General features: G+C 41.8%; 1 protein-coding gene across 1 annotated transcript in view; it reads right to left on the reverse strand.

The window, feature by feature from the left end:
* The window catches only part of LOC142765319 (uncharacterized), a 49,703-nt gene extending 37,683 nt beyond the window's left edge, over nucleotides 1-12,020 (reverse strand). Inside the window, exon 1 of the mRNA XM_075866087.1 lies at nucleotides 11,969-12,020. Coding sequence (XP_075722202.1) covers nucleotides 11,969-12,020 — 52 coding nt within the window. The remainder of the gene's footprint in view (nucleotides 1-11,968) is intronic.
* Between the last annotated feature and the right edge of the window lie 371 nt (nucleotides 12,021-12,391).

Here is a 12,391-nt window from a genome sequence, read left to right on the forward strand (position 1 = left end):
TCTACGGCCTTTATGAACAACAATTATATGATTAAAATATTGTCAAGTGTGTTACAATGCCAATAAAACAATACTTTTCTTTTTCAATCAATAATATTGTTAGCAGCATCACTTCAGTAACGTTCACGATCGACGCAATTGAAAGTTTCTTTGTCACAGTGATATAACTGAGTGGGCACCACTTTGCGGTTTGCTTACAACGATTATCTTGCACCGGCGGCTTTTATTCAAGGGGTTCGTTCATTGAGCGTGAGACAAGGACTTACGCGACGGGCTCCTAAACCTATAGCGCACGTCATTCTGAGCTGTTAATACTCAGCTGTTATTCAGATGGTGCAACTGAGTCAACGGCCACATGTCACCTAAACACACACGCACCGGGCACGACGTTCAGCTCTCTAGGCCATTTCAATACTGGTATTGATACCAAACTTGGTATGGCATAACATGACTGTATGAAGAACATATCTCTCTTAGTCATAACATGAAAATCATGTCATGTATGTCATGAATGGTCCCGCAGCTCTTGCGCTTGTTTAGTTCACATGGCATGTTAAAAACAGGTATGGTATGACATGATTGCATGGCGAACACAAGCGACAGACCCTACAATGAAAATTATGAACTGCGTGTCATGAAACAACATGACTACATGCGGCAGACAAGGCGCCTATACGTTTCGACGGGACGCGGTGCGCGTGCTCGCCAGCGTTGCCACGCGAGGCGCCGGTCCGGCCATATACTCGCAGGCACGCTCCGCGCTGCGTTGTTTTGACGCATGCGCGTTTTAGCGCGTCCGGCATCCCTCCGTCGCAAATAGAGGGAGACGCAGTGTTGTCTGGGTAACGCATCGGCGCAAAATGCAGCATGTCGCATTTCGCGCCTGTAGCCATCGGGGCACGCCATCGCGCCTGGCGTCAGACTATATAGAGTGCTCACGTTTTGCTAACGTAGCGTCGCAGTGCTCAGCGTGCGCTCGCGTCAACGTTACATTGGAGTATATTGGGCTTTTCATGACGCGCTTGCGGCAATTTGGCTAGCTCCACATATACCGAATTTGGTGTTATGTGACGTCGTTGTATGACGAAATATATGAATGGTGCAAACATGATAATTCTGACACGCGTGTGATGTAAGAACATGATAATATTGTCACGGGCTAAGTAGATGCCTGAGGATGACGACGACGAAGTGCTGTGGGGAACGTGCTCGGATCGCAGCAGCGTTGTACGCATTTGCTCGCCAGTATATTCATTGTGTATAGTTTATTCCCCGTAACATCTTTGGTGGAGGTGCGGGGTATCGATACCAGTACCTCTCGCACCGCGACGTACAGTACTCTCCGGGGTCGCTCGTCTTGCTGTGGCTACCATCGCGTCGTGTTGGTCTCTGCGAAAAACTGATGTCCCGTTACGTTGGTCCCTACCGCGTCATACGCAAGGTCACCAGCGTGACCTATGAGATAGCTTTACTCAATACCACGTCAGTACCAGCTTCAGTCCCGACCGATATAGTGCACCTCTCACGGCTTAAAGCATACCACTCACGCCCCGAGAATTGATCGCTCCGGGACGGTGCTTCTGCCGCCGGCGGGTAATGTCACGGGCTAAGTAGATGCCTGAGGATGACGACGACGAAGTGCTGTGGGGAACGTGCTCGGACTGCAGCAGCGTTGTACGCATTTGCTGGCCAGTATATTCATTGTGTATACTTTATTCCCCGTAACAACATAATACGCTCGTAGCGTGCTGGTGGTCGTTTCACTAGCTCCTAATGTACTAAACTTGGTATCACGTGATGCGAATAGATGACGAAGGTGAATGACACGTCTACACATGATAATCATGACACGGAAATCATGTAATGCATCATTTACCTCCAGCTCGTAACGTTGTGCTGATTTAAAAGTGAAATATCAACATTTCACATTCGTGCTTCGCATATCATTGATTCCCACTGTAGGTGGGATCTGCCAATTATTTTCTACTCCACGAAAATCGGTGGATTCGACCGGAAGTCGCCAGTGCCCCGTGCCTGGAAACGGCGCCAACTTCGGGCGCGCCAACGGACGCCGGTAGCGTCAGCTGCGACTCGCGTCGGAGCTCAGGTTTTGCTAGCATAACGCCGCTGTATCCAGTGGGCCCACTCAAGAGAAAAGAGAGATGGGCACATCGCGTTGGAAGTGTTTCGGTTCACCCGGTGGCACGAACCTTTTCAAGGCAAAAACGTTCGGTTCACCCAATAGCCGCTTAAAACCGGCTTGATTTGGCTTAAAGTGTATGAATAGATGGCGTTAGAATCGGTGTGTTGGAAAACATTTTTCGGGCGATTTAGACGTTCTTTATTCTGTGGTTCAGATAGAGTTCCTCACTAGCTCGTGACACACAGTCTGTGGCGGGTTCATATAGTCGTGATGTTTTTTTCTCCAATGTTGGTGTTGGATTGGACTGTAATCTGTTTGCAATGGCGAGAACCGCCTCTGCCCGTGGGGTCGTGGTCGCTTTCTGTTGTTAGAAAGTGATTCATACGCAAGTCACTGCCGCTTTTGTTAATTCCTGTGATGTCGCCGTGTTCGGGAGCTTCTCATCCGTGCTTATCGAGTAGTTAACGTCATTCGCCCGAAGCACAGAACACCTACCAGCCCGAAGTGTTTGCCACCCAATCTACAAGCAATTATAAGGAGCATAAAATAAAGGCCTTTGGAACGCGATTTGTGAATGCTGGTCTGACGCATGTACTACGCGGATGTACGGTAGGTGCATGCGTGTTGCTTGAGGACCGATCAAACAGCTGGTGTCACTTGAGAGAAAGTATATACTGTGCCAACGCTTTCGCTGAAGCTTGTTCTTGCGTAAGTGCGCGAGATAGATACGGAATGCACAAGTTGGAATTAGAGAACGTTCTTGTCCGAGTGGCTTTATTAAGCAGTCACAGATGACGGCAATTTGCTTGCTTGGCAGTGTGTGTTTAGATTGGGGTAGCCAACAGTGAAGGTAGTTGTGTGTGGGTGAAGAAATTAGTTTTCTTTGTTGCGGTGCCTTCCAAACAAATCCGTTATTTTTTCTCTTCATTGCGTCGGTCTCTTGATGTGGCACTAAATTTTGCTATGTGCTCTTCGTGACACTTCCTCTCACTCTAGAATGCTCCAGTAAAAGTTGACGCTTAAGTTCAGCTGAAGTGTTTAAAGTTCCTTGCAGCTAACCACAGCAACATTTCTTTGTCTATGTAATCAGTTGGACGCACGTTATTTGGCATGCCTTTTATAACACAAAACGTTTCTTTTTTTTTTCGTTTACTGAACAGTCCGGAAAAAATCGGGGACATCTGTCCCGACTGGGACAGCGCGGGCAAAGACTTGGACAGTCCAGCGAAATTCGGGACGGCTGGTAACACTAGTTTAGGCAAGTGTATAAAAATGAAAAAAAGTAATAAAATAGAAATTTCATTGCTGGGAGCATTGTCGAGCTACCTGTAAATTTCTTTTTCAAAGTTAACATTGCCGCAATACAGAAGTGTCATGGGGTGAAGTGCTTGCAGTGTATTGCAGTAAAGCATACATAACGCGCGCGCGCGTGTGTGTGATATGGAAGCGTAGCACTGCTATTAGGCCTAATGCGATGCGCCGTGCTTTGTCTCATTACTGGTCATGCGACAGACGGCATCAGCACCAACTTCAACCTTTGTAAAGAGTCCATATGTTCCCCCCATAATTATTTTTTTAATTGTGGCAAGTGATACACACTGTAGTAAACTTCTAGTATATCGCATAAATAATTTAAAATTGTTGCATGGCCCCCGATAAAGAAGTGAAAAATACCTGTGACAGACTCCTTGATACTCCAGATTTTGTGCCATCAGATATGTGCTCTAAAATGAAAATGATCATTATTATTGAAAGATATACTCAGGCTAGGTATTGGAGATGATTGTGCATGTTTTGCAAATTTCCTTTTAAAAGCTCATGCTTCACTTTATCGGGTTTTGTTTAGTTATTAAGAAAAATAGCTCCCCAAGAATGGCCTAAAATTAAACACACAGTTTGTCATGGGGCAAGTTGAGCTTAGCAAGAAAATGATTTATGAAAACCATTCTGTCGCATAATTAAGAGCAAGGTGGTTTCAGGAAACATGTTCACCTGAGATGATGGTACGTGTTCACGCATCTTACAAAGGCTGCTTGTTGTTTATAATGTGGCTGCCATTGGACAAATGTCTGTCATCAGGTGTGGAGATACATCGCATCTCTGATGATCAAGTTTTTAAAGAATGGGTTTTCAGGGGATGGTAAAACTTTTTTTGAAGGGGTGAGCATTAGAGAGCATTACTTTATTAAAGTCTCCAATTTCATTAGGTTAGCACTGAGGCATGCAGGTATGTTAAATGAGCATGGTGACTTGAGTAACACTCAGACGTCAATAATTATAGGGTGAACAGCAAGGTGTGTATGAAACAGGATTATGCAAATTGCAGAAATAGACATAATGAAGTTGTCGAGAAGACTTTGTTAACAGTACATTTACAGGCTTCATGCAGAATTTGCTTTCCAGCAGGGTGAATTTACTCTTGCTGATGCTTTCGATGGCACCATTGCAGTTCATAAGCACTGGTTTTACGGACTGCACGTGTTGATCTTGTTTTTTCAAGGTTTATGTACTGATTAAAAAGTATAGGATCAAGAAACTTACATGCTGTCTTAAGGCATAATCAGGCTCACCTTAGAGGTAAGTGGTGACATTTTAGTGAGTTATATGTGGGAGGTCTGTGTACATAACATCATAGTAATCTTGAAATGCTGTAGCTTTATTTGTGTAACGAGTGAAGCTTCTTTTCCTGTTAAAAATTTCTGCCAAGCAAACAAGTTCCAACAGTAGGATTTGCCCTTGGGTAAAGCAGGTGGTAAGAGTGAGCTTATTCAGAAGCCCTTCAAGAGTACCCCTTAAAGGAATTAGTACCTATAGGGCAAATAAAAATTCTAGTGCACCAAGAAGGGCAAGGGAGGGCGGTGCAGGTTATCATTTCAGGAGGGTATCTTCTGGACATCATCCTTCTCTAGCCACAAGCTTGTATGGCCAATGTTTAGCAGACTCCTACTAACATAAACTAGGTATAAATGTTGCTTCTTTATTGCAAGATGACACACCATATACTTTTTGAGAGTTTCCTCACCACAACCCCTTACATTAGCCTAAAAATATTTTTTCTACGGTGCCCTTTTTTTGTCCTAAACAGTTGTCTCAAGCAACAATATGCACATTGTGACAGTGTAGCTGGTGACCACAGAGATGGCTCCCGCCATCACGATGTATACTCCACTCAAAATGTAAGACACTGCAAAATCATAGTCCGGTGTGCGTGCATACGACCTTGAACATGTAAGCAGTGACCACTTCTCTTGTGTTCTCTGCAGTGGCGCATGCTTGTCGCACACTTGTTCAAGATTGTGACAGTGAAATTAGTTCTGGCAATGCTGTCTCAGAGGTAAGACTGTGTACACCCTTAGGAACACCATGGTGGAGTGAGCAGAGGTTCATATCAAATATTGAAATAAACTAGCAACACCATGGTGATATAAGCACACTTGCATTAAATTATTACATTTTTATTGAGGCAGACATCACACAGCTAAGCCTAGTTGTGATCTCTTTTCATTATTGTCTACATAGTTTTCTCGTTGGTCACAGCACAGGAAGAAAAAATTCTCTGTGGGAGCACCATATTTTAAGCTTGCATGACTCCAATGAAGCACTGGGCGAACAGATATATTGAAAATGTCAATACTTCGGGTCGTATAAATGGTGAACTGGTTGTCACATTCAGCCGGTGATCCTGCAGGAGCTTTAGCATATACTCTAAGGTCATTTTCCATCAGCAATGCCACATACAATAGTTTAACAATGGTTGTTAATGGGCAAGATTATGCATAGCTTCAGGGAGGTAATTAAGCTAAGGGGGAAAAGTATAGATTCCTAAGCACCACTGGAAAAATGAAAAAGCACAGAAAAAGAGCTTCAGTCGCAGCTGAACTACAGAAAATATTTACACTGCACCCCACATTCGCATCGTCTAGAATTTTCCCTAATAATGTTATACCTTGATTGATATGTGGGGTTTTACGTGCCAAAACCACCATATGATTATGAGAGATGCCGTAGTGTAGGGCTCCGGAAATTTCGACCACCTGGGGTTCTTTCACGTGCACCCAAATCTGAGCACACGGGCCTACAACATTTCCGCCTCCATCGGAAATGCAGCCGCCGCAGCCGGGACCTGCGACCTGCGGGTCAGCAGCCGAGTACCTTAGCCACTAGACCACCGTGGCGGGGCTAATAATGTTATACCAACCTGCCCAGCAACAAGTACTTCTATGGTAATAAAGTGCAGAATGACACTTGCATAAGACAGGAAACACAGGACGCGAGTTAACTGCCACCTATCTTTGTTTGTGGCTTTGGTAGAAAATATATAAGAAAACAGACACATGTGCAGAGTGACAGTGTGTAATGTGACAGTCATCAAAAACATCACGTAACATTGTCTGCTCGAGAAACTTTCCTGGTTTTCAAAGTTTCAACTAATGTGTCACAATTAAATACACCACTTCTTTTCTAGCTTGAACTTCTTCCAACAGTTCATATCAGGACTGCTGCCTGTAATCTTTGTCAGGTATTTATTCAGAACTGACATGCCCTAATACTTACACACAATCAGCCAGATTTGTCTATCTACCCTTAACAGCCTGCAAGTCCACGTGTAGCAACACCCGCTCCACCCTTCCAGTGGTCATAGTCCATACGGGTCATTAAATCATTCAGTTAGCTGCCTAACTATACTTTCATTCATTCACTTCATATTTCTTGAAAACAGAGATATGTGAACCCTACAACTGCTTTGCAAAAAAACAAGTGAAGTACAAGTAAAACACTTGCTATGATGGCTTAATTAAAAAAAATATTTCACGTTGATATCCTAGAACCTTTCTCTAGAAAACTTTAAAGCCCATATGGAGTAGTATCTGTCCCAGGAAAATTCTGAAACTGCCGAATTCGAAGCGTGCGAAATGTTCTACGATTTCACATACCAAGTTGAATACTGTTCTATTTGATTCAGTTGCCAATATTTCTAGAACTAAATATTTTTTACTAGATTTATAAAATATAAAATGTTTAGTGCACTGAAATAAAAAGAAAATGTGTAAAAGTATCATAAATTTCATCCCTGGCAGGTTATACGCATTGAAAATGACAGCTTATCTAGTGCAGCTGGCTGCTTCGCTCTAGGAAAGTGATTTTGCTACCTATACAATTGTCCCTTACCCTTTCTTAACACTTCTGTAGATTTTAAGGGCTGGATGTTTTCGCCAGATACTCGATTTCTACTTTTAAGATTGCTAGGAGTCCTTATCAAAGCTGCAATTGGAGATACAGCCAGTATTTGATGTACTTGTTTTTATATTGCAATGGAAATAGTACATCAACTTGGAAATAGTAACGAAGCATTCTGTATTAAGATTTATTTCAAAATCGTTTTGCTGCACAACTTGTGTACCAAACAGTGGCCGACAACCATTGGGTGTATTTGCACCGTGCTCTGCCATGACGAAGCACATGCATGAAACTTGAGAGACACGAGCTCATGCATGCAGGTGCATATATTATGTAGTCGTCCCTTGAAACATCCTTGGTAATTTTAAATACTTGGCGGGGCAAATGTCTGTTAAATTATTCTCGAATGTCCAGGCTGACTACAAAATGAGCAATGCTAATAATGTTCTTGGCTTGTGCCACAAATTTTTTACCACTCATTCTTTAAAAATATTTCCTAACGCTGTTGTTGTTCAACCAAACAAGACTATGTACATGCTCTTTAGCATACTGTTATTCACAAACTAAATGCCAGTTCATTAAAACTCAAGATAGTTAAACATTCATATTCCATAACCACGATCAAACTGCAGGTGAGTTACCACAACAACGAATCTTGCACTGATGTCATTATGTTTTCATTATGAATTAACTAATTTGCATGCTTGCTTCTTTTTCACAAAGTATGCATATTATTATACAAGACACCACAACTAACTCATTTATCAACTTCAGTATTTTATCACTTTCAATCAACCATCATATTACAAAGTCTTGAAACAAGTCACTTTTAAGACCCACAAGTTTTCTTGTGCCCTTACAGTGCATCGAAGGCCCTGAAGTGTGAAACAGGCCAAAAGGCAACGGTAAGGCTTGTTCATAGGCATTGGACAAATCTGTTTACAAAACGTGTTAAAGGCACATGCGTGCACATGTTTTGGTTTGGTTGTACGTTAACATTATGAAAGGAAGGAGTGGTGCGACATTTCCGGCACAAGCCAAGCATGTGGTTAGCATTGCTAACTTTCACTTCACTTCACTTTATTACCTTAAAGACCCCGGTGAGGGGGTATTACATAAGGGGTGGGTTAACAAATGGAGGTTCCAGAGAGTGATCTTCTAACAAACAATATGTATTAATGTTTTGTGCAAACGTTGATGAACACGTGATGGCTGCAATGTCACGGGGAAGGCCATTCCAGTCCACTGCTGTGCGAAGAAAAAATGAGGCAGCAAAAGTAGTAGTGCGAGCGCATGCGCGTGCGATTGAATAAGGATGGGATGTGCGGTGAGATATGCGCGTTGGTGGGATGATGTAAGGTGCCTGATTGAGGGAACTGTGAAAGAACTTGTGAAACAAACAGAGGCTGGCGATGCGGCGACGCACAGAAAGATTAGCAATATCAATGTCACGTTTTAGGGATGATATGCTTATGCCGTATGAATATTAAGAGTGAATGAACCTAGTGGCACGATTTAGTATAGATTCTATTTCGTTTATTAGGTATATCTGGTTCGGGCTCCAGATGGGCACTGCATATTCTAGTTTAGGTCTGATGAGCGATTTGTAAGCCATAAGTTTTATGTCTAGTGGTGCGTGACGCAAATGGCGCTTTAGGAAACCGAGGGATCTGTTCGCGGATGATATGATGTTGTTGATGTGTGTGTTCCAGGAAAAGTCAGATGTTAAGGTGACGCCCAGGTATTTATATGACTGAACTTGTTCGATAGTGGAATTAGAGATTAGGTATGAGAATGATAAAGGATTACGCTGGCGTTGAAATGAGACGAGTTTGCATTAAGTGGAGTTAAGCTTCATTAACAAAAGATCACACCACTGTTGCATGAAATTCAGCTACTGTTGGAGTGTAGTTTGATCAGAAATGTTAGTAACTGTGCGATAGATGACACAGTCATCGGCAAATAAATGGATATGGGAAGATACATGAACAGGAAGATCATTAATATATATTAGGAACAAGAGGGCTGCGAGTACAGATCCTTGGGGGACGCCGGATGTTACTGGGAGGGAGCTAGAACGGGTATTTTTAATGGAGACGAACTGAGAGCGGTTAGTAAGAAATTGTGTGATTCATGCATGAATGTTGGGGTGCAGGTTCAGCTGGGAAAGTTTTAACAGTAGGCGTTTGGGTGGTACCATATCAAATGCTTTTGCGAAGTCGAGAAAGATTGCATCGGTCTGAAAGTGATGGTCGAGAGAAGAGTATACATCATGAATAAATATAGCAAGTTGGGTTTCACAGGATAATGATTTACGAAATCCATGCTGGGAAGAATGAAAAAAATTGTTGGTGTCAAGAAAGTTCATGATGAGTGAATATATGACATGTTCCATGATTTTGCAAGGGACGCTTGTAAGAGAGATGGGTCAATAATATAGGGGGGACTGTCTGTTACCTGATTTGTGGACTGGAATGACCTTTTCCTCCTTCCAGTCGTCTGGTAAAATTCCTGTTTCGAGTGACAATGAGAACATCATCGAAAAGGATACTGCAATAATTTCCTTAGTATTTTTTAACAACTTAGAGTTAATATATATTGTCTACACCAGCTGATGACGAAAGCTTTAATTTGTCAATTAGTGATGAAATGCCACTAACGAATTACACAACAGGGGCCATCACTGGTAATGTCGTAGTAGGTGGCGTAGGAAATGGTACGTTGGCTTCTTCAGTGAACACTGATGAGAACGCAGTGTTAAAGATATTGGTACAAGCAGTGTCGCTTTCGTCTTCATTTTTATCGTTTGTAAGTGTGATGTCTCGTGTTAGTTGCGGGTTTATGATTTCCCAGAATTTTCTAGGGTTAGAGTTAGGAATGTTACATAAATCATTGTGATAGAATATCTGTTTCGCTTTTCTAATTTCAGCATAATAAGCATCTTCCGCAGCATAGTACTTGCCCCATGCGCACACATTACCATTAAACTTCACAGTTCGGAAAAGGCACTTTTTATTATTTTCAAGTGTTTTCAAACTTTTGGAAAACCATGGTTTATTTTTATTGGCAGTCAAGCTCACTGTGGGGATGAATTTATTAGTCAAGTCAGTTATCTTGTCCTTAAGCATTAGCCAGCTGTCTCTGGGAAAACAGGAACCGAGATTGAGTTCGAAGTATGGTAGGAAATCTCCTAATTCACGATTAATTAATTCATAATTACCCTTATCATACAAGTGAATCGTTTTGCGGAAAATGGGGCGTATTTTTTGGGTGAAGTTAAATATGGTATGAATGACTTTGTGATCGCTGATTTCACGTAAGTATGCAATAGAGTTTAAGCTTTCGGGGCTATTTGTTAGTACCAGGTCTAAAATGTTTGAGGCTTCACTATTGACGCGCGTTGGTTCGGTTTTATGTTGGATGAGGTTAAAGTTGAGGCAGACATCGACGAATTCTCTTGCTTCAGTATTTCCCGAGGTTGGTGAAACCTTATTTAGCCAATTATTGGAGGGAAAGTTAAAATCCCTATAAAGCAGAATACGTGCGTTAGGGTGTTTATTAGTTAACTGGGATAAGATTTCGTTAAGTTTGTGGGGGAAGTCTGGGTCAGTTCGAGGGGGGCCTATAGCACACGCCAAGTATTATTGCTTCGGGAGAGGCACGGCATATTACCCATAATGATTCTAGTTGTGAAGATGTGTTGATTCTTTTTGATAGTTCTTTTTTAGTGGTGATGAGTATGCCTCCGCCACGTGCATTTTTACGATCGTGACGAAAGAATATGGTAGTTATCCCGCACTAACTTTATAGTTAGTGCGGGAGTTTCAGATTAATTCCACCCTATTTTTTAGCAATATATCTATAACATGTGGTACAAATAAATTCTGTTAGTAATTTCACAAATGACAACACTATTATCAGCAAATCATGACAAAATTTAGATGATAGCAAGAAAGGGGCATTGGCAGTTCAAATGAGAAATAAGCTGGGCTTAGCTGAGCACAAAGTGAGTTCAATTTGATGCGAAGCATTCAAAGTACTAAACTTTGTTCGGTAGTGCCAAGGTCCAGATGACTTAATTTTATAGTAAATGTTTATGATTGACCTTGTCAAATGTGTTAGAAAATTTTAAAATAATTCAGTCTATGAATCACTGCATCAAGAGAATGGCACAATTTATGATTAAATAAGTGGAGTCTAACTTTGAAGCGTAGTTTTAAATCTATACTGCGTAGTGTTGTATGAAATGTAGGGTGATATAGACGTACTTAGCTGCTGAATAAGCTTTGTTAGAATATAATAATAGTAGTAGTATTACAACTTAATGTGTAAGTTAAAATGATGAAAAATAATAATAATTTTTTTAAATCCCCGAAGAAAAAAAGAAAATTAAAAAAATCAGAGCATATTCATGGAGTGATTGATGATGAGTGGGGTGAAGCGTCCGTCCATGCATGCGTCTATGCGTCCGATCGCGTTCGAGAATGCAGATGATGCATGGGTAACACCGATGAGACTCGTGTCAAAGGAGCCGAGCGCAAGCGTCTTTAACATGCCCGCCACTCTGCTTCATTCATGCCCCACCAACGATCCACTATGTATGGTGACTATAAAGGAGACTGAGAGATCCGCTCGTTCTATGCATACCCAGGCACAGCCCACCCATGCAGCCAATATGAGAGTAGGGGTACAGCGCCATCTAGTTATCTTTACCCAACTGCAGTTTCTATGTAATTCTTAAGAAAGCGCTGTCTATTATACTGTTCGGCAAATACTGCCTTCTTTGTTTTCTCTTCTCTCGGTTATGCGTGACGCTTGTACCATATCTAAGAACACAGTGAAAGATGAGGCATCAGTACCAAAAGGACTTATTTGGTTTGCATTCTTTTATGGTTTGGGGGAAGTATGAATATTTATAGCAACTTGATTTGAAAGTGTATTTATTAAGTGTTTGTGAGTGCCTGTAATGTGTTAACTTAAAACGACAGAAAAAAATTACTTTTGACGTGTCGATGTTTATGTCACTATGAATTAATTGAAACAAAATCTTTAGTCTTGCTATTTTTGCCA

The sequence above is a fragment of the Rhipicephalus microplus genome, chromosome 1, assembly GCF_043290135.1.
Source record: "Rhipicephalus microplus isolate Deutch F79 chromosome 1, USDA_Rmic, whole genome shotgun sequence".
In the NCBI taxonomy this organism is placed as follows: Eukaryota; Metazoa; Arthropoda; class Arachnida; order Ixodida; family Ixodidae; genus Rhipicephalus; species Rhipicephalus microplus.